The sequence below is a fragment of the Pristiophorus japonicus genome, chromosome 20, assembly GCF_044704955.1.
Source record: "Pristiophorus japonicus isolate sPriJap1 chromosome 20, sPriJap1.hap1, whole genome shotgun sequence".
Classification (NCBI taxonomy): domain Eukaryota; kingdom Metazoa; phylum Chordata; class Chondrichthyes; family Pristiophoridae; genus Pristiophorus; species Pristiophorus japonicus.
The window spans coordinates 59,088,994-59,111,975 of NC_091996.1; the positions used below are offsets into that span (position 1 = coordinate 59,088,994).

At 46.4% G+C, this 22,982-nt stretch overlaps 1 protein-coding gene across 3 annotated transcripts in view; it reads right to left on the reverse strand.

Annotated features, from left to right (window-relative positions):
• abca2 (ATP-binding cassette, sub-family A (ABC1), member 2) overlaps positions 1-22,982 on the reverse strand; it is a 592,651-nt gene that overhangs the window by 133,009 nt on the left and 436,660 nt on the right. For all 3 annotated transcript variants that reach the window (XM_070862856.1, XM_070862855.1, XM_070862857.1), the window contains exon 20: positions 16,360-16,524. In XM_070862856.1, coding sequence (XP_070718957.1) covers positions 16,360-16,524 — 165 coding nt within the window. The remainder of the gene's footprint in view (positions 1-16,359; positions 16,525-22,982) is intronic.

The window sequence follows — 22,982 nt, forward strand, 5'->3', positions numbered from 1 at the left end:
AAGAGTGAAGCGACTGTCTTGCACTGAGCTTCAAATATCCATTACTCCTTCCGAGGTATATAATTTGTTTCGAGACATCCATACTCCCCCAGATATATAAACTACTTCAGTACACATCGTCCTTGCATTATCAGTCTGTACAATCTAAAATGACTTAATGTATAAAAGCTTTTGATTTCTATGCAGTTCTTCTGAGTCAGTTTCTCAGATGGTATCACCCTGTGGAACAATCTGCCAAGACATGTACTGAATATGGAGTATTAGTCCAGAGTATTAGTCCTTTAAACAAGAGCATGTCAAGTACTTGAGACAAGAGAACATTTCCAGTTAAGGGGGTAAAAGTTGCTCATTAGTTGGAAGTGTAACAGGGATTTGAAGGAGCTTTTCCTGAATTTGATGCATTTTTTCCCTTTCTTTGCCTCTCTCAGGACTCAGCATTGTGAGGGGATGGCTGGATGGTGTGCGAGGTTGCACTGTTGACTGGATGGGGCATGCTTGATGATCTCTTTCACACTTATTTTCTGTGCCTATATCCACATGCCCTGAAAAGCATGCTTAAAAAGCATAGAAACAACACAAATTATAAGTGCGCTAACTTTAATGAAAACTATTTGTCATGACTTACCTTCAAAGGCCCAAATTTAGCCCTCAGGTTTTTTTTGCGCATTTACATGAGGTGCGCTGACTTTCCACGCTCAAAATGGCGCCGAAAAGATAATGCCGTTTTCTCCCCACTCTGTCGACTGTCCTTGTGCTTGGCACGGCGTGGCAATTCCATTGGGGCGGAGCTAGGGTCTTGCGCTCAAAAGCCAGCAGCTCAACGCATGCGCACTGGAGGTTTCGCGCATGCGCAGTAGCTCTTCTGCAGCATGGAACTCGATGTACTTCCCCTATCCCAGGCCGAGTGGCCTTCCGCACCGAGGTAGGACTTGAGTTTTATTTTTTATTTATTGATGGTTGTACTTTTTAGATGGGAGGGGGGGGGGCGGGGGTGCGTGAGAGAGTTTTTATGGGGGGGTTGTTAGAGGAGGAGTGCTTTGATTGGGGGGTGGGAGAGTGCTTTGATCGGGGGGGGGGGGAGGGGAGAGGAGGAGAGTTTTGATTTGGGGGGGGGGGGAAAAGAGTGTTTTGATCAGGGGCAGGGGGAGGAGAGAGAGGAGGAGAGTTTTGATTGGTGGGGGGGGAAGACAGTGTTTTGATCGGAGGTGGAGGCGGGGGGGGAGTCAGCAGTTCTCGGAGAGAGAAGTCCACCAGTCCCTCGGAGTTGACTCCTGCAGCCTCCGTGTTGTGTGTGGCCAGTTACCTGTGCTCTGTCCCATGCCCGGGCGTCCCACGCACCCGCACCTATCCCCAATAGAGTGGCCTCTCGCACCGGCAGGCCCGCTGACTTCCCAGGCCGAGCTATGAAGGTAGGACTTAAGTTTTATTCTTTATTTATTTTTAAAAAATGTATTATTGATGCTTTTTATGCTTCTTGAATGTTGTTGTGAAGGTGTTTAGTGCTTTGCAAGTTCCTCTCCGCTTCCCGTCCCTTCCCCCCGTTATCTCTGGCTACCTGCGCTGATTTCTTAACTCTCCACAAGGGTTTTCTGTGCGGCCACATATGCTGGCCTAAGTTAGTTTGGAACAACTATTAGCTGTCCAAACTGGCTTAAATGGCAAAAACAGGCATAGGTGGCTGGTAACGCCCCCTTTTGAAAAAAAACTAAATTAAAAAAAATCCTAACTAACTCACTTACACTGGCGCAAATTAAATGTGCAGAATGGGGATTTTTAAGACACTCCAGAAAAATCAAGTTGCGCCAAAAAAAACGGAGCAACTCCTGGACAAATTTGGGCCCATTAGAAGATCCTCTGATATTTACATACACAGGATTTTATAGCACAGAAACAGACCATTCAGCCCAACTGGTCTATGCCGATGTCTCTGCTCCACACGAGCCTCCTCCCACCCCATCAACATATGTTCCTATTCTTTTCTCCTTCATGGACTTATCCAGCTATCACTAAAATGCATCTATGCTATTTGCCTCAATCACTTCATGTGGTAGCGAGTTCCATATTCTCACCACTTTTTTTGAATAAAGAAGTTTCCCTTGAATTCTTTATTGGGTTTATTGGTGACCATATATTATTCGCGACTTGTACTTATGGCCCCTAGTTTTGCACTACCCCACAAGTGGAAATATCTTCTCTACAACTAAGGCACGTTATTTATTTATGTTAAAGAAATTCTACAAAGATAGAGAACCAAATACAAACAACAGATAATTCTGGGAATGCACAGCATCACAGTCAACATTATTTACATAATGTCACTTTTGACACAGACTTTACAGCACAGAAATAGGCCATTTGGCCCAACAGCTCCATGCCTGTGTTTATGCTGCACATGAGCGGCCTCCCGCCCTACTTCATCTCACCTTTTCAACAAATCCTTCTATTCCTTTATCCACTCTCTGGGTAAATCTAACTCTATCGGATTTATTAATAACTATCTTGTATTTATGGTCACTGGTTTTGGATTCTCCCACAAGTGGAAACATTTTCTCCACATTACCCTATCCAACCCATTCAGAATTTTAAAGACCTCTATCAGATCACCAAGTCTTTTTTCCTAAAAAAAATCTTTCCTGATTGCTGTAACTTCTGGCACAATCCTTGTAAATCATTTTTGCACTTTCTCCAATGCTTCTTTATCCTTTTTATAGTATGGAGACCAGGGGGCCGAAATTCAGGGTCTCGAGAACCATTAATGCCCGTTTGCGGCGGCATTTCCTAAAACTTGAATGGCTACCGCTTTGGGGTCAACAGGCCGATCCAATCAAAATTCAGGTCAGGAATTTTTTGGCCTGGACCCCGTCCACCCTAGAGGAACTGAAGGATATCATTATTAGGCGGGAAATTGTGTTAGGGAAATTGACGGGATTGAAGGCCGATAAATCCCCAGGGCCTGATAGTCTACATCCCAGAGTACTTAAGGAAGTAGCCATAGAAATAGTGGATGCATTGGTGATCATTTTCCAACAGTCTATCGACTCTGGATCAGTTCCTATGGACTGGAGGGTAGCTAATGTAACACCACTTTTTAAAAAAGGAGGGAGAGAAAACGGATAATTATAGACCAGTTAGCCTAACATCAGTAGTGAGGAAAGTGTTGGAATCAATCATTAAGGATGAAATAGCAGCACATTTGGAAAGCAGTGATAGGATTGGTCCAAGTCAGCCTGGATTTATGAAAGGGAAATCATGCTTGATGAATCTTCTGGAATTTTTTGAGGATGTAACTAGTAGAGTGGACAGGGGAGAACCAATGGATGTGGTGTATTTGGACTTTCAAAAGACTTTTGACAAGGTCCCACACAAGAGATTGGTGTGCAAAATCAAAGCACATGGTATTGGGGGTAATGTACTGATGTGGATAGAGAACTGGTTGGCAGATAGGAAGCAGAGAGTTGGGATTAACGGGTCATTTTCAGAATGGCAGGCAGTGACTAGTGGAGTGTCGCAGGGCTCAGTGCTGGGATCCCAGCTCTTTACAATATATATTTATGATTTGGATGATGGAATTGAGTGTAATATCTCCAAGTTTGCAGATGACACTAAACTGGGTGGCGGTGTGAGCTGTGAGGAGGACGACAAGAGGCTGCAGGGTGATTTGGACAGGTTAGGCGAGTAGGCAAATACATTGCAGATGCAGTATAATATGGATAAATGTGAGGCTATCCACTTTTGGGGAAAAAACACGAAAGCAGAATATTACGGTATATGAATGGCGGCAGATTAGGAAAAGGGGGGGTGCAGCGAGACCTGGGTGTCATGATTCATCAGTCATTGAAGGTTGGCATGCAGGTACAGCAGGCAAAGGCAAATGGTATGTTGGCCTTCATAGCTAGGGGATTTGAGTATAGGAGCAGGTAGGTCTTACTGCAGTTGTACAGGGCCTTGGTGAGGCCCCACCTGGAATAGTGTGTTCAGTTTTGGTCTCCCAATCTGAGGAAGGACGTTCTTGCTATTGAGGGAGTGAAGTGAAGGTTCACCAGACTGATTCCTGGGATGGCAGGAATGACAAATGAGGAGAGACTGGATCAACTGGGCCTTTATTCACTGGAGTTTAGAAGGATGAGAGGGGATCTCATAGAAACATGGAAAATAGGTGCAGTAGTAGGACATCCGTCCCTTCGAGCCTGCACCACCATTCAACATATAAAATTTTGACAGGACTGGACAGGTTAGATGCAGTAAGAATGTTCCCGATGTTGGGGAAGTCCAGAACCAGGGCATATAGGCTTAGGATAAGGGGTAAGCCATTTAGGACTGAGATGAGGAGATACTTCTTCACTCAGAGAGTTGTTAACCGATGGAATTCCCTACCGCAGAGAGTTGTTGATGCCAGTTCATTGGATATATTCAAGAGGGAGTTAGATATGGCCTTTGCGGCTAAAGGGATCAAGGGGTATGGAGAGAAAGCAGCAACGGGGTACTGAAGGAATGATCAGCCATGATCTTATTGAATGGTGGTGCAGGTTTGAAGGGCCGGATGGCCTACTCCTGCACCTATTTTCTATGTTTCTAAGTAGATACACCGCCAAATTAAAATGAAATAAATACTTACCTATCTATTTTCAGCTCGATCCGGCGATCCCCCACCGCGCGGTACCCCCGGCAGGTTTTTCTGCTGGTGCACCATCTCCACACTGAGTGCGACCCAGCAGTGTGGTCACCCTTAAAGGGGAGGGCCCACTGCCGCGACCTCAATGGAAGAATTTTTGTTGGCCAACTTGCTGATCGGCCGGCAAAATACTGCCCCAGTTCGGCCAGGCCGCCAATGGGCAGCCTGGCACCCCCTCTTGGGTGCCAGGCCGCTGGCCCGGCCAAAACACTACCTAGTGGTCCAATGGCCAAAGTTTAAAAATGATTGAATCTCTCCCCTTTAACGGAGGGGAGAGCGCATGGTATGCACCTGCGCTTGTGACGTCACCACCTTGATCGACAGTGACGGACAGCCCAAACGACCCATTTTCAGCCAGTCACCCTGGCTTTGAGTCTAAAGCCTGCCTCATTATGATCCATTTCCTGTAGGACTTTGAAAAAATTCTCAAAATGGATCTACTCACTGTACCACTTAGAAAGACACGGATTAATCAAGGACAGTCAGCATGGATTTGTTAAGGGAAGGTCATGTCTAACTAACTTGATTGAATTTTTCGAGGAGATAATCAGGAGGGTCGTTGAAGGCAAAGCGTATGATGTAGTGTATATGGATTTTAGCAAGGCTTTTGATAAGGTCCCACATGGCAGACTGGTCACAAAAGTAAAAGCCCATGTAATCCAGGGCAAAGTGGGATCCAAAATTGGCTCAGAGGCAGGAAGCAAAGGATAACGGTTGACGGGTGTTTCTGTGACTGGTAGGATGCTTCCAGTGGGGTTCCGCAGGGCTCAGTATCAGGTCCCTTGCTTTTTGTGTTATGTATCAATGATCTAGACTTGAATATAGGGGGTATGATTAAGAAGTTTGATACTAAAATTGGGCTGTGTGTGGTTGATAATCAAGAAGAAAGCTGCGGACTGCAGGAAGATATCAATCAACTGGTCAGATGGGCAGAACAGTGGTAAATGGAATTTAATCCAGAGAAGTGTGAGGTAATGCATTTTGGGATGTCCACAGATCCCGGAAAGTAGCAGGTCAGGTAGACAAGGTGGTTAAGAAGGCATACAGAATGCTTGCCTTTATTAGCCGAGGCAAAGAATACAAGAGCAGGGGGGTTATGCTTGTACTGTATAAAACACTGGGTAGGCCATAGCTGGAGTACTGCGTGCAGTTCTGGTCACCACATTACAGGAAGGTCGTGATTGCACTGGAGAGGGTACAGACGAGATTTACGAGGATGTTGCCAGGAGTGGAGAATCTAAGCTATGAGGACAGATTGGATAGGTTGGATTGGTTTTCATTGGACAGAGGAGGCTGAGGGGAGGCCCCATTGAGATGTATAAAATCATGAAGAGCCTAGATATAGTGAATAGAAAGGGCCTATTTCCCTTAGCAGAGGGGTCAACAACCAAGGGGCATAAATTTAAAGTAATTGGTAGAAGATTTAGAGGGGATTTGAGGGGAAATTTCTTCTCGCAGAGGGTTGTGGAGATCTGTAACTCGCGGCCTGAAAGGGTGGTAGAGGCAGAAACCCTCACAACATTTAAAAAGTACTTGCATGTGCACCTGAAGTGCCGTAACCTGCAGGGTTACGGACTGAGAGCTGGAAAGTGAAATTAGGTTGGATAGCCTCTTGTTGGCCGGCATGGACACAATGGGCTGAAATGACCTCCTTCGAGGGTGTAAACTTCTATGATGCTGGTGCACCTGAATTTCGGCCCCCAGAACTGTGCACAGTACTCTAAGTGCGGCCTGACCAGTATCCCTTACAAGTTCAATGTAACTGCACTATTTAGAATTCTATATGCCTAGAAATAAATCTCGATGCTTCATTAGCATTTTTAATTGCTTTGCTGACCTGTGATGTTGCTTTTAATGATTTTTTTCACCGATATCCCTTTGCTCTTTACTCCTTACTCCTTTCAGTTTCTTAGGGCCCGAAATTGATGACACTACCACCAGCTGCAATCGAGTTTTCTTGGCGGTCTCCCCGTTTTATCGGTGCTCTCCCCTCCGTGCGAGTTTGGTGAGGCCCTCAAGCCGACGGTTTGGAAGGACTGCTAGAGGATGTCCGCCGGCGTGCAACGCCGAAAAAAGTCCTCCTGCCCGAGATTCATCCGAGCGGTCCTCTGCTCCTGCAGGAGAAAAGACCACTGCATGGAAGCAGGTCTTACCTGGACAGTAGGTATGAAGACCTCCAGGAAAAGGGAAGTGAGATTTTTTCTTTACTTCTTTTGCAGCAATTGTGTTTGAAAGGGTCCTCTGAAGGTTTTGTGATGTTTTGTTTTTTATTTTTTTTTTACTTTTTTTTTGTGTGTGTGTGTCCCTCCCTGGGTTGTGTAGAGGACACAGAGAGGCTGCAAAGAGATTTAGATAGGTTAAGCGAATGGGCTAAGGTTTGGTAGATGGAATACAATGTCGGAAAATGTGAGGTCATCCACCTTGGAAAAAAAAACAGTAAAAGGGAATATTATTTGAATGGGGAGAAATTACAACATGCTGCGGTGCAGAGGAACCTGGGGGTCCTTGTGCATGAATCCCAAAAAGTTAGTTTGCAAGTGCAGCAGGTAATCAGGAAGGTGAATGGAATGTTGGCCTTCATTGCGAGAGCGATGGAGTACAAAAGCAGGGAGGTCCTGCTGCAACTGTATAGGGTATTGGTGAGGCCGCACCTGGAGTACTGTGTGCAGTTTTGGTCACCTTACTTAAGGAAGGATATACTAGCTTTGGAGGGGGTACAGAGACGATTCACTAGGCTGATTCCGGGGATGAGGGGGTTACCTTATGATGATAGATTGAGTAGACTTGGTCTTTACTCGTTGGAGTTCAGAAGGATGAGGGGTGATCTTATAGAAACATTTAAAATCATGAAAGGGATAGACAAGATAGAGACAGAGAGGTTGTTTCCATTGGTCGGGGAGACAAGAATTTGGGGGCACAGCCTCAAAATACGGGGGAGCCAATTTAAAACCGAGTTGAGAAGGAATTTCTTCTCCCAGAGGGTTGTGAATCTGTGGAATTCTCTGCCCAAGGAAGCAGTTGAGGCTAGCTCATTGAATGTATTCAAATCACAGATAGATAGATTTTTAACCAATAAGGGAATTAAGGGTTATGGGGAGCGGGTGGGTAAGTGGAGCTGAGTCCACGGCCAGATCAGCCATGATCTTGTTGAGTGGCGGAGCAGGCTCGAGGGGCTAGATGGCCTACTCCTGTTCCTAATTCTTATGTTCTATGTTCAACTCTAGCCTCGGCATAACTTTCTCCCGGATTGCATTTGCCGACCAGAAACCCACCTACCACCCTCTACTGCCCAGAATCGACATGTAATGTCTATTTTTGCCGCCGGGTGTTTTTTTCCTTCTTTTTTGACCAAATTTCCGCCCAAAGTACCGTCAGGATCTTAGCGGTCTTTTCGACAGTAAATGGGCGGAACTTGCCTTTGATCAATTTCGGCCCCGTATTTTCTAAGCTAAAGGGGATGCTTCTATTTTCCTACCAAAGTGCATAACCGCACATTTATCATTTACCACTTAAGAGTGCAGTTTGCAAATTTTCTAATATCTTCTTGTATTACGTTCCATTCTTCCTCAGTGTTAGCTATACCCATCAGTCTGCAAATTTTGATATCGAGTTATTCGTTTCCTTGACTGTGCGTGGGTGCATACCATAATTAGCTTGCTTGTTTTTGGCTTTTAGTGGAATAAATTTCTCTTGGGCTCTGTTGATTAAAGATTTCCCACTGTTTTTCTGTCTCTTTGGGGAGAGTTTAATCCTACTCGCTCAACAGAAACCCGGTGGGTGGACAATTAAAAATCGCCCTGGCACTTATCTGTCCATGATCACAATTTTAACCTGCTCTCCTGTGCAGGCAGCAAGGTTACACGCCCAGAGCCAACAGGATCCATCTTTACATATGCATATTGCGGCCCGATGACATCATTGAGACCCGACTATAATTTTAACTCAGGCCTGAGTGGGGAATCGAACTGGAGTTAAAATCGGGGCCTTTGTTTCTCAAGATTTTCTGCCAGTTTTCTTCTTTAGTTCCACCCTCATTTCCTCAAAATGTTCTCTTTTCCAATCTATTACCAGAGTCTTTATCCTACTGATGTCATTCTTCACCCTAATCTTGAACCTTCCTATGTTGCGATCACTACTCTCCTACATTTACTTCTCCAACAGTTCTGGTTCATTATGGCATCCTGCAGTGATTTATTTTCTTGTTTAACTTATATACTGAATGAGAAAGGAGTCCTGTATACATGGTATAAACTCGATTTCCCTTTCTCCTTTTGCTACTTCTTTCAGCCGGTTTATTTGGGAGCAGTTGAAAGCTCCCATGATTCATTATTCTATGCCTGCTATTATGCTCGTGAACTTGCCTACATATTTCTTCCTCCAATTTCCTTCAACTATTTGGTGCTCTATAGTATGCTCCTATAGTATATCCCTTCTCATCTTTTCCGCTGCCTGAGCTTGATTTCTGCATGCTCTCGGCATGAGACTCGAGATGCTCAGCGCCCTCTCGGATGCGCTTCCTCCACTTAGGGCAGTCTTGGGCCAGGGACTCCCAGGAATATCGCACTTTATCAGGGAGGCTTTGAGGGTGTCCTTGTAGCGTTTCCGCTGCCCAACTTTGGCTCGTTTGCCGTGAAGAAACTCCGAGTAGAGCACTTGCTTTGGGAGTCTCGTGTCTGGCATGCGAGCTATGTGGCCTACCCAGCGGAGCTGATCAAGTATGGTCAGTGCTTCAATGCTGGGGATGTTAGCCTGAATGAGGACGCTGACGTTGGTGCGCCTGTCCTCCCAGGGGATTTGTAGGACCTTGCGGAGACATCGTTGGTGATATTTCTCCAGCAACTTGAGGTGTCTACTGTACATGGTTCATGTCTCTGAGCCATACAGGAGGGCAGGTAATATTACAGCCCTGTAGACCATGAGCTTGGTGGCAGTTTTGAGGGCCTGGTCTTCAAACACTCTTTTCCTCAGGCGGCCGAAGGCTGCACTGGTGCACTGGAGGCGGTGTTGGATCTCGTCACAGATTCTGTATCTATCATACCCGCAATCTTTTTGTTCTACTGCCATTATGTTATCTTTAACTAATACAGCTACCTCACCTCCCCTGTTTCCTTCCCTTTCCTTCCTAAATGTGTTATATCCTGCAATATTTAGCTGCCAGTCATGTTCTCTATGCAGCCATGTTTCAGTCATCCCTACTATATCAGATCATCTCTACGAACTAGTTTGTCCTTTACTCCCTTTTCCTGATTCTTTTACTGTTAGGTTTCTGTCATTTCTAGCAGTTCCCTCCCCCATGTTATTAGTTTAAAGTCTTATTTACAGCCCTAGTTATCCTTTCTGCTAGAATCTTAGTCCCAGCCCAATTTAGGTGCAGCCCGGCCCAACGGTACAGTTCCTTCCTGTCTCAGTGCTGGTGCCAGTGTCCCATGAAACGGAATCCCTCCTTCAGCCATGTGTTGACTTTCCTAATCCCGAGATTATTACCCATGAGGTCGTGTTTTTCAAATTAGCTTCTAACTCCTGATACCTCTTCCTCCTAATATGTTCAACATGGAGTACAATATCTGGATTCTGTCCCTCCCTTTCCAGATTATTTTTCAGATGTTTTGAGATGTCCCTTACCCTGGCACCGGGTAGGCAACATACCATTTGGAACACTTGATTCGGATTGCTATCTATCCCCCTCATTATAGAATTCCTGAAAACTAAAACCTTTCTACTCTGCACCTTGGACAGCTTCCTGTTCCATGTTGCCTTGGTCAGCATTCTGGCTGTCCTTCCCACAGTCATTTTCCTTACCCTCACAGAAATTAAGTACTTTGTACCTGTTCGACAGGAGCAGTGTCTGCTGGACCTCTTTCACTACCTCCCCTACGTTCCCCTTACCTGGCTGACTGACATTCACAGCTCCTCCTCCTGCACCTGTGCTTTCCACTGGTATGTAACTATGCTGGAGTAAATTATTCAGTAATTTCTCCTCCTCCTCCTCCTCCATGTGTCAGTGTGTCTCTAGCTCTGATTCCAGCTCCACGACTCTGAGCCAGAGTGTGAAGAGGCAGAGACATTGCTTGCAGATGTGGCAATCTGGGATAGTCTCATTGTCCACAAACTCTACATGCTACAATCCTGACACACTGCCCTGCCATAATTAATTAATTGCTCTAGAAACATAGAAATTAGGTGCAGGAGCAGGCCATTCGGCCCTTCGAGCCTGCACCACCATTCAATAAGATCATGGCTGATCATTCAACCTCAGTACCCCTTTCCTGCTTTTTCTCCATGCCCCTTGATCCCTTTAGCTGTAAACATCATAGGCAGTCCCTCAGAGTCGAGGAAGACTTGCTTCCACTCTTAGCATGAGTTCTTAGGTGGCTGTACAGTCCAATACGAGAACCACAGTCTCTGTCACAGGTGGGACAGATAGTCGTTGAGGGAAAGGGAGTCTGGTTTCTACATGCTCTCGGCAATAATATTCGAGGAGCTCAGCGCCCTCCAGAAAGCATTTCCTCCACTTAAGGCAGTCTATGGCCAGGGATCCCCAGGTGTCAGTGGGGATGTCGCACTTTATCAGGGAAGCTTTGAGGGTGTCCTTGTAATGTTTCCTCTGCCCGCCTTTGGCTCGTTTGCCGTGGATGAGTTCCGAGTAGAGCGCTTGCTTTAGGAGTCTCGTGTCTGGCATGCGAACTATGTGGCCAGCCCAGTGGAGCTGATCAAGCGTGGTCAATGCTTCAATGTTGGGGATGTTGGCCTGGATGAGGTCGCTATGTGCGTCTGTCCTCCCAGGGGATTTTCAGGATCTTGCGGAGACATCGCTGGTGGTATTTCTCCAGCGACTTGAGGTGTCTACTGTACATGCTCCATGTCTCTGAGCCATACAGGAGAGCAGGTATTACAATGGCCCTGTACACCATGAGCCGTAAGGGCCATATCTAACTCCCTTTTGAATATATCTAATGAACTGGCCTCAACAACTTTCTGCGGCAGAGAATTCCACAAGTTAACAACTCTCTGAGTGAAGAAGTTTCTCCCCAACTCGGTCCTAAATGACTTGTTCTGGACTTCCCCAACATCGGGATCCTTCTTCCTGCCTCTAACCTGTCCAATCCCATCAGAATTTTATATGTTTCTAGGAGATCCCCTCTCATTCTTCTAAACTCCAGTGAATACAAACCCAGTCGATCCAGTCTCTCCTCATGTCAGTCCTGCCATCCCGGGAATCAATCTGGTGAATTTTCGCTGCATTCCCTCAATAGCAAGAACGTCCTTCCTCAGATTAGGAGACCAAAACTGAACACCATGTTCCAGGTGTGACCTCACGAAGGCCCTGTACAACTGCAGTAAGACCTCCCTGCTCCTATATTCAAATCCTCTCGCTATGAAGACCAACATGCCATTTGCCTTCTTCACCGCCTACTGTACCTGCTTGCCAACTTTCAATGACTGATGTACCATGACACCCAGGTCTCATTGCACCTCCCCTTTTCCTGATCTGTCACCATTCAGATAATATTCTGCCTTCCTGTTTTTGCCACCAAAGTGGATAACCTCACATTTATCCACATTATACTGCATCTGCCATGCATTTGCCCACTCACCTAACCTATCCAAGTCACCCTGCAGCTTTTTAGAACCCTCCTCATAGCTCACACCGCCACCCAGCTTAGTGTCATCTGCAAACTTGGAGATATTACATTCAATTCCTTCATCTAAATCATTAATGTATATTGTAAATAGCTGGGGTCCCAGCACGGAACTGCCTGCCAGTCTGAAAAGGACCCATTTATTCCGACTCTCTGCCTCCTGTCTGCCAACCAGTTCTCTATCCTTTAGTCTATTTTGTTAGTTAGTTAATCATTAGTTACATGTAGTTTATCTATTGAACTAATTGGTCATGTGAAGTCTAGTTTTATTAAATAGATGGATTTAGCTTGCTTTTAAATAAATTAGTAATTACATAGGCGGAGATATTCGGCTGATTAGCACCTCCCATTAGCGCCTGGGGGGGTGCGCTAAAGAGTTAGCGCCTGGGTATGGCGAATGTAGCAACGCTTGTGAACTTCAGTGCCAGTTTAGCACTTGCGCTAACTCTTACCACCTGGACCTCTAGCACTGCACAGATCATAAAGTGCGTAACGCCCCGTTATGGCCCCGGATGTGAAATTGGATCGCTGGGTGTGAACAACGGCAGGAAGAGGAGGCGCTGTCACCTCGGCTGGCTGCTTGGGGAGCGCTAATTAAAGGGACTGGTTTTCAGGTGGGCCAACCTTTTATTATTTGCACCTGTCTGGTGCCTGCTGAAATTTTTCTATGTTCCATGGCTGCAAGATGTCCAAGTCCTCCACTTTGTGAGCGTGTTTAGGGCTGTAATGGCTGTCCGCAGGTCGCTTTGCAACGCAGAGCTGACGACAAGGTTGTGCAGCATCATTGGTTCTTCCCTTCCCTTTAAGCGAGGGAAGCAGCCTTCGCTGCCGTTTGCAATGGGCTCCACATTGTTCAGTGCTCTAGCACTACCGCCCCGCTCTCGGACTTTAGCGCCCTGAGAGAAGTGATTAGTGCTTGATTTAGCGCTCTACTTTCCTCTTGGAGTGCTAAAGCTGAATTTGCCAGCAGGAGAGAATCATTAGCGCCTGGTGCTACTTTTTCTACTTTTCCAAAGTTAGCAGGTGCGACGGACTTTCTAGCCCACAGTATTTACAGCACAGAAACAGGCCATTCAGCCCAACATGTCCACGCCAGTATTTATACTCCATACGGGCCTCCTTCCACCCCATCGAGTTACTGTGATTAATTACTTAGCTATTTATCAGTGTCTTTAAATGCAGTTAGAATTTAATCACTTAGCTCATTTTTCTTTGATTTACATTTACTTGCACTATTAAATCCTTACCAATTCAAGCTTAACACTAACCATGAACAACAACAACTTGTATTTATATAGTGCCTTTAACGTAGTGAAATGTCCCAAGATACTTCACAGGAGTATTATGAGATAAAAAATTTGACACCGGGCCAAATAAATAGAAATTAGCGCAGGTGACTAAAAGCTTGGTCAAAGAGGTAGGTTTTAAGGAGCGTCTTGCAGGAGGAGAGAGAGGTAGAGAGGCGGAGAGGTTTAGGCAGGGAGTTCCAGAGCTTGGCAACAGAAGGGTTGAGCGATTATAATTAGGGATGCTCAGGAGGGCAGAACTAGAGGAGCGCAGACATCCCCGGGAGGTTGTGGGGCTGGAGGAGATTACAGAGTTAGGGAGGGACGAGGCCATGGAGGGAATTGTAAAGAAGGATGAGAATTTTGAAATCAAGGCTTTACTTAATCGGAAGCCAATATAGGTCAGCAAGCACAGGGGTGATGGGTGAGCGGGGTTGGTGCGAGTTACGACACGAGTTAAAGATACTAAACACACAAAGGGATATCTGGATACTTATGTATATACTCATTTAATTTCTACGGTTTTTGCCACTCCTCTCTGTGTGTTGGCTTTGACTGCACTTCTTCTATTTCCTCCAGTGCAATTATTTACTTATTTACTGTTGCCCCTTGATTTAAATTACTCAGCACCTCCTTCCCCGAATTCCCACTCTCCTGTTGTCACACGGTTTAGCAGATTCTTCGAGCCCTGTGCACGCACAGCTCTGGATTGAAGCACCAATACTTTCTACTATTCCAAGCGACTAAGAACAACAACATACGCTTTTCCAACAGCAAAGCTACAATTGTACAGGGCCTTGGTGAGACCACACCTGGAGTACTGTGCACAGTTTTGGTCTCCTTATCTAAGGAAGGATATACTTGCCCTGGAGTCAGTGCAACAGAAGTTCACTCGATTGATTCCTGGGATGAGAGATTGTGTAGAATGGGCCTAAAGGGCCTATACTCTCTGGAGTTTAGAAGAATGAGAGGTGATCTCATTGAAACATACAAGATTCTGAAGGGAATTGACAGGGTAAATGCTGAGAGGTTGTTTCCCCTGGCTGGAGTGTCTAGAACTAGGGGGCACAGTTTCAGGATAAGGGGAAGGCCATTTGAGAGAGAGATTTTAAAAAGGAGGCAGACAAAAAGCAGGAAACTATAGACCAGTTAGCCTACCATCTATAGTTGGGAAAATGTAAAGAAGCAGTAGCAGGACATTTGGATCAGCAAAATTCGGTCAGGCAGAGTCAGCACAGATTTATGAAGGGGAAGTCATGATTGACAAATTTGCTGGAGTTCTTTGAGAATGTAACGAACAGGGTGGATAAAGGGGAACCAGTGGATGTGGTGTATTTGGACTTCCAAAAAGCATTTGACAAGGTGCCGCATAAAAGGTTACTGCACAAGATAAAAGTTCATGGGGTTGGGGGTAATGTATTAGCATGGATAGAGGATTGGTTAACTAACAGAAAACAGCAAGTCAGGATAAATGGTTCACTCTCTTGTTGGCAACCAGTAACTAGTGGGGTGCCACAGGGATCAGTGCTGGGACCCCAACTATTTACAATCTACATTAACGACTTGGAAGAAGGGACTGAGTGTAATGTAGCCAAGTTTGCTGATGATACAAAGATGGGAGGAAAAGCAATGTGTGAGGAGGACACAAAAAATCTGCAAAAGGACATAGACAGGCTAAGTCAGTGGGCAAAAATTTGGCAGATGGGGTATAATGTTGGAAAGTGTGAGGCCATGCACTTTGGCAGAAACAAAATCAAAGAGAAAGTTAGTATTTAAATGGAGAAGGATTGCAAAGTGCCGCAGTACAGCGGGACCTGGGGGTACTTGTGCATGAAACACAAAAGGATGGTATGCAAGTACAGCAAGTGATCAGGAAGGCCAATGGTATCTTGGCCTTTATTGCAAAGGGGATGGAATATAAAAGCAGGGAAGTCTTGCTACAAGCTATACAAGGTATTGGTGAGGCCACACCTGGAATACTATGTGCTTTGGAGACAGTTCAGAGAAGGTTCACTAGGTTGATTCCGGGGATGAGGGAGTTGACTTATGAGGAAAGGTTGAGTAGGTTGGGGCCTCTACTCATTGGAATTCAGAAGAATGAGAGTTGATATTATCAAAATGTTTAAAATTATGAGGGGGCTTGACAAGGTGGATGCAGAGAGGATGTTTCCACTGATGGGGGAGACTAGAACTAGAGAATAAGGGGCCGCCCATTTAAAACAGAGATGAGGAGGAATTTCTTCTCTCAGAAGGTTGTAAATCTTTGGAATTCGCTGCCTCAGAGAGCTGTGGAAGCTGGGACATTGAATAAATTTAAGACAGAAATAGACAGTTTCTTAAACGAAAAGGGGACAAGGGGTTATGGAGAGCGGGCGGGGAAGTGGAGTTGAGTCCATGATCAGATCAGCCATGATCTTATTGAATGGCGGAGCAGGCTCAAGGGGCTGCATGGCCTACTCCTGTTCCTATTTATTATGTTCTTATGAGGAGCAATTTCTTCAGAGGGTTGTGAATCTCTGCCCCAAAGGGCTGTGGATGCTGAGTCTCTGAATATATTCAAGGCTGAGATAGATAGATTTTTGGAGTCTAGGGGAATCAAGGGAGATTGGGCAGGAAAGTGGAGTTAAGGTCGATGATCAGCCGTGAACTTATTGAATGGTGGAGCAGGGTTGACGGGCCATAGGGGCTACTCCTGCTCCTATTTCTTATGTTCTTATGTAAAGCATCTTAGCAAATAGAAGGAAATGAATCAACAGGTTACCCAGCCTCCTGCTCTCCATCGCACAGGCCTGGTCATCCTCCATGATACTCAGCCTGCTGTTTCTGGACCAGGGCCAGGACCATTCCCACGTTTCGATTCGTCCGTTGCCCAACCAATATGATTTCTGGAATGGAAAGTACCAGTGTCTGGGCAGTCCGTACATCCCTGGATATAAAAGAGAAAACAGGTTAATATGTTAAGAAATAAGGAACATAGTACCTTTCCTGTCCTCAGGATGTCACAAAGCGCTTCACAACCAACACTGATGCTTTTTAGGTAAATGCAACAGCCAATATGCAAGGGCTCACGGATGAGATAAATGACCAGTTAATCTGCTTCTGATGGTGTTGGTTGAGGAATAAATATTGGCTAGATTCCCCTGTTCTTCATTTACATTCACCTGAACAGGCAGACGGGACCTCAGGTTAATCCAAAAGGCAGCACCTCAGTAGTACACCAAAGGATCAGCTTAGAATATGTGCTCACGCCCATAGTGGGGCTGGAACCCACAACCTTCTGACTCAGAGGTGAGTGTAGTACCACCGAGATAAAATGACAATAAGATTATTGCCTTCACATCCTTCCAAAATACTAATGATGTATTCATCATAGAATTCTAGAATAGCCAACCACAAATCAGTTCTTGGTAACTTCCAGGACCAACATTACCATCCTTTCCCTCAGTGTGTAAACAATCCACGGCACAAGGTGCACTGGATAATTGGCATCACACTGACAGCACAATAACAGGCTAGAACAATAAAATGCCTCAAAGTGCAGTGTATATTATTGAAAACAATGGCAAACATCCCGGAATGATCGCTAAGCTATAATAGAATCTAGAAGTTCAGGCAACTAATAAGAACCATTTGATCGTCCTTCTGACTGTTTCAAAACTCTATTGGCAGGGTCGCTGTTTCACGGTGACTAGGTTAGATGCCTTTTTGTTGCACTGGATTCCAGAATTTTCACTGGTGTTCGGGGGACTGCATTCCACAACTATAAACTAATACATTTCAGCTTTTAACTCACAGGGCAATAGGATTTTCATCAATATTTTGAGCAAAATTATGCAATTCCATCCATTTTTCACTGAAAACCTTGATCATCGGCTACCCAACATTACATCCCTCCAGTAGCTCTCCAAAAGATCATTTGTTTTCAAAATTTTTGTTTAAAAATTCTGTGAATTGACTCCCGTAAACGTGAAGCTCTGCTTCTTAACATGGTTTGGTGACATCAGAACCTTCACATCCAATTGGCGCTTCTTTAAAACAATGGACAGAAAGCAAGAAAGAAAGGACATGATCTCAGCACGTCCCAAAGAAATTTACGGCCAATTATTTACTTTTGGAGTGTAGTCACTGTTATAATGAAGGAAACATGGCAGCCAATTTGCACACAGCAGCTCCCATAAAACAGATAATGACCAGATAATTTGTTTTTGTGATGTTGATTGAGCCATAAATATTGCCCAGGACCCTGCTCTTCTTCGAATAGTGCTATGGGATCTTTTACGTCAATCTGAGAGAGCAGACTGGGCCTCAATTTAATGTTTTATTTCTTAAACGGTACCTTCGACAGTGCATCACTCCCTCGGTGCTGCACTGAATTGTCAGCCTAGATTATGTGCTTAAGTCTCTGGACCGGGCTAGTCTGAACTTGTGGCTAAAAAGGAAAAGATGCTCATTACGTTCATTAAATGGTCATCATTGCCAATTTCAAATCCTTCAACAGCGCTGGAAATAATTACTCGATACCATCAGACACTGAGGAGTGACTGAGAGGACACTTTACGGATGGAAGCACATCGCACATCAGACCTTCAGTCGAGGTGTTTGGCTGACAAAGTGCCGGAGCAAAGCACCAGCTGTTTGTCGGCTGTACTTGAGTGCACAGTGTTTCAAGTCAATTCCCAGCTATTGACTTGCAAATGTCTTTGTGGCTTGCTGTTGTATCTCGGGAGCATCTATTAAAATGTATCTGACAGACAGGCGGGGGGGGGGGGGGGGGGGGTGGTGCAGCAGTATGAGAAATAAGAACACCAAACACACAGAAATGTAAAAAAAGCTGGAGTGTTGCTCAGTAACGGTGCTTTGCAGTTTCCTGGCCTTCCTTACAAACGACCCAAATACAGCAAGGCAAAGGGGGTGGGCGACAATTCTCAATTACAGCAAAGTGCAAAGCAGGACTGCCGGCATTAGAAGAGCTAATTTAAAGCAGTACAACTGTACTGAGAGGTTACAACTAACTGGAAAGACTGAACAGGCTGGGGCTCTTTTCTCTAAAAAAAAAAGAGAGAACTCAGAGAACTCAGGAGTGACCTGATAGCGGTCTTTAAAATTACGAAGAGATTTGATGGGGTAGAGTTAGAGAAGATGCTCCCACTTGTAGGGAGTTCAAAACTAGGGGTCATAAATTCCATATTATTTACAGCATGAAACAGGCCGTTCAGCCCAACAGGTCTATGCGGGTATTTATGCTCCACATAAGCCTCAACCTACCCTTCTTGTCTAACTCCACAAATATATACTTTTTTTCCTTTCTCCCTCATGTGTTTATCTAGCTTCCCCTTAAATGCATCTATGCTAGTCACCTCAACCACTCCTTGTGCTAGCGAGTTCCACATTCTAACCACTCTCTGGGTAAAGGAGTTTCTCCTCAATTCCCTATTAGATTTATTAGTGACCATTTATGATGATGACATTAAACTAAGTCTTCCCTCTCAGGTGAACAAAAAGATCCCCATGGCACTATTTCATGTATATCCTCTATTTGAACTGATCAGATTTGCTATGATGACATAAGTCAGGAGAATCGACCGGTGCATCTCCAGCATAACATTGGGAATGATGTGAAGGAAATATTTACAATTTGTTTACAGATGTTCTTGTGCCACTTTATTATTCCTAGTCTCCACAGATGATTTGATTTGGTTTATTGCTTTGTCATAGAAAATAAAAATCTAACTGAACATGACAGATATTTGAGCAAACACACATCACTCATTCCCTTTTCTTACCCTTTCAGTGAATTTTCCTGCACCTCTCCCATTCCGAAGGACTCACCCTGGTGTACAGGTCCATAGACACGTAGGTTCCCTACCGAAGTGGCCAGTGTTTAATGTCTGCATGTAGATAGTGAGCATTCAACATTGGGGTACATGATAGCCAAGTATCGTCCTGACCTCATCTGATATCCACAATGGTGCACTAGCGAACATATGTCACTGGATGCAATCAGAAGTGAAAACATTGGCTATGTCTTCTCCATGGCCTGGGGACATTATGGTCAACTATTACGCCTCTGCCACTCCCCCAAGTATCTCAGGAGGACCAAGGGTCAAACATAGGACCTTCCTGTTTTGTACGGCTCAGTGGCATTGCACGTGGTGGATGTAACTACTGAGCTCTGCAGATACCTTTAGAGAACTGTTACTTGGAACTGAAGAGTATAACAACATGGGCAATTCAATTAAAATCGACAACGGTTTATAGATTTTCTTAGGAACATAGGGGCCAAGTTTCGGCCTGAGTTGCTCCTGTTTTTTTTGGAGCAACTGGTTTAAAACGGAGTATCTTAGCAATTGCAATTCTCGGCATTTAGTTTGCTCCAGTTCTAGTCAGTTAGAACAGTTTCAGTTTGGAACAGATTTTTTTTTCAAAAGGGGGTGTGTCCGGCCACTTACACCCGTTTTGAAAGTTTAGGCAGTGAAAACATATCCAAACTAACTTAGAATGGAGTAAGTGTAGATTTTTGTATGCTCAGAAAAACCTTGTCTACACTTAAAAAAATCAGGCGTAGGTTACAAATCAGGCATAGGGAATTGGGGGGGGGGGGGGAGGAGGTTTAAAGGGAAGTTTACAAACATTAAACACTTCAGTTTTATAAATAAAAAGCCATCATCAATAATAAATGATAAATACATCAATAAATCAACCAATAAATCAATCAAAAAAAATTAATTAAAAACAAATAAAACATTTTCTACTTACCGACTGCAGCACCGGGAGTCCTCCAACAGTGTGCTGGGACGGCCCCCCCCCCACCACCCCCCCACCAGTGTGTCTCTGTCAATGTCTCTATCTCTCTGTCTGTCTGTCTGTCTGTGTCTCTCTCACTCCCTGTCTGTCAGTGTCTGTGTTTCTGACAGCGAGGGGAGGGGGAGGAGGGTGGGGGGAGGGGAGAGGGGTGGAGGGGAGGGGGAAGAGGGGAGGGGGAGGTGGAGAGGGAGGAGGAGAAGGGAGGGGAGAGGGGGAGAGAAGGGAGGGAGGTGAGGGGAGGGGGGAGAGAAGGGGGGGAGGGGAGGGAGGGGAGGGAAGGGAGAGAAGGGAGGGAGGGGAGGGAGAGAAGGGAGGGAGGGGAGGGAGAGAAGGGAGGGAGGGGAGGGGGTGGAGAGAAGGGAGGGAGAGGAGAGAAGGGGGGGGAAGAGAAGGGGGGGAAGAGAAGGGAGGGAGGGGAGGGGGGGGAGAGAAGGGAGGGAGGGGAGGGGGGAGCAGGGGAGGGGGAGAGGGGAGAGAAGGGAGGGAGAGAAGGGAGGGAGAGAAGGGAAGGGGGGGGAAGAGAAGGGAGGGAAGAGAAGGGAGGGAGGGGAATGGGGGGGGAGAGAAGGGAGGGGAGAGAGAGAGAGAGAGAGAGAGAGAGAGAAGGGAGGGGAGAGGGGGAGAGAGAGAGGGGGAGAGAGAGAGAGAGAGAGAAGGGAGGGGAGAGGGGGAGAGAGAGAGAGAGAGAGAGAGAGAGAGAAGGGAGGGGAGAGGGGTGAGAGAGAGAGAGAGAGAGAGAGAGAGAGAAGAGAAGGAAAGGAGAGGGAGGCTGAATGGGCCGGGCCGGGCCTGAACGGGCCCAAGATTTGGGCTTGGATTTACCGGATTGACAGGTAGGTGGCATCGGGTCCGGGGTCCGGGAGGTCAGGAGCGGAGGTCGGGGCGGGGGGGGGGGGTCGAGAGCGGAGGTCGGGGGGGGGGGGGTCGGGAGCGGAAGTCGGGGGGGGGTCGAGTCCGGTACAGTCCTGGAGCGGGAGTCAAGTCGGGTCGGGTCCGGTCGGGAGGAAGCAGGAGCTGGGCGTGGGAGGCAGCCTTATCTGCGCACCCCAGTGAGACCATTCGGCCAGGGCTAGGGGCTGCGTGCTTCGGGCCCCTCCCACAGTTTTGGGCACCTGGAGCTACTGCACACGCGTGCCCACTGTAGCGCGCGTGTGCAGAGGTCCTGGCACTGTTTTCAGTGCAGGGACCTGGCTCCACCCCCCCACAGCGCGTGCTGCGCCGCACCCAGCTCCAGAGGACCTGCAGGGTGCCGGAGAATAGGTATGTTTTTTTTAGGCGCACTTTGTGGCACGAAAAACGGGCGTCCAGGTCAGGGCTGCGCCGTTCTAGGCGCGGCCCGAAACTTGGGTCCAATGAAACAGAAGCTGGCCATTCAGCCCCTCGAGCTTGCTCTGCCATTCAATTAGACCATGGCTGATCTGTACCTCAACTCCATTTACCTGCCTTTTCTTTATATCCCTTGATATCCTTACCTAACAGAAAAATATCTATCCCAGTCTTGAAAATTTCAATTGACCCCCAGCCTCAACAGCATTTTCGGGAGAGTGTTCCAGATTTCCACCACCCTTTGTGTGTAAATTGCTTCTTGGTTTCATTCCCAACTGGTCTAGCTCTGACTGAAGATTACATCCCAATGGTCCGGACTCCCCCACCAGAGGAACTTGCTCCGTATCTAGCCTATCGAATCTCTTTATAAATTTAAACACCTCAATTAGATCAACCTGAAATCTTCTAAACTCTGAGTAATAATACAAGCAAAGTTTATGCAACTCATAATTTAACCCTTTTCAGCCAGAGTATAATTTTGCTGAATCTGCGCTGTAACCCCTTTCAATATAACTTAGAATCATAGGGCCCAAATTTGGCCCTCTGGTTTTTCCGGCGCACTTATGTGAGGTGCGCCAACTTTCTACCTTAAAACAGCGCCGAAAAGATATCGTCATTTTCTCCCTGCTCTGTCGACTGTCCTTGTGCTTGGCGCGGCGTGGCAATTACAGTTGGGGGTGGAGCTAGGGCCCTGCGCTCAAAAGAGTGCCGGCAGCACAACGCAAGCGCACTGGAGATGTCGCGCATGCGCAGTAGCTCCTCTGCAGTGTGGGACCCGATGCCGGGCAGTCATTGTTGCTGGATGGAAGGCCAGTTAAAAGTGCAACAGCAAGCAGCCAGCCAGCCACCAGGTGGAAAACTTTCACGCTGTCTGGTGCGGCCGCAGCTGGAATGAGCTTGCCAGTGCGTTCTCCCGCCCCTAGCCCTGGCCGAAGAGCTTGGTGGTGTGTTTTCCTGCCAGTGCTTTCTCCTGTCCCTAGCTCTGGCCGAAGGGCTAGCCGGTGCGTTCTCCTGCCGGTGCATTCTCCGAGTTCTCCTGCCTGCCGGTTTGTTCTCCTGCCGGTGAGTTCTCCTGCCCCTATTCCCGGCCGAGTGGCCTCCCACACCGGCCAGCCCGCTGACTTCCCAGGCCGAGTTATGAAGGTCGGACTTAAGTTTTATTTTTTATTTATTATTGATGGTCTTTATGCTTCTTGAATGTTGTTGTGAAGGTGTTCAGTGCTTTGCAAGATCCTCTGTGCTTCCCTTCCCCCC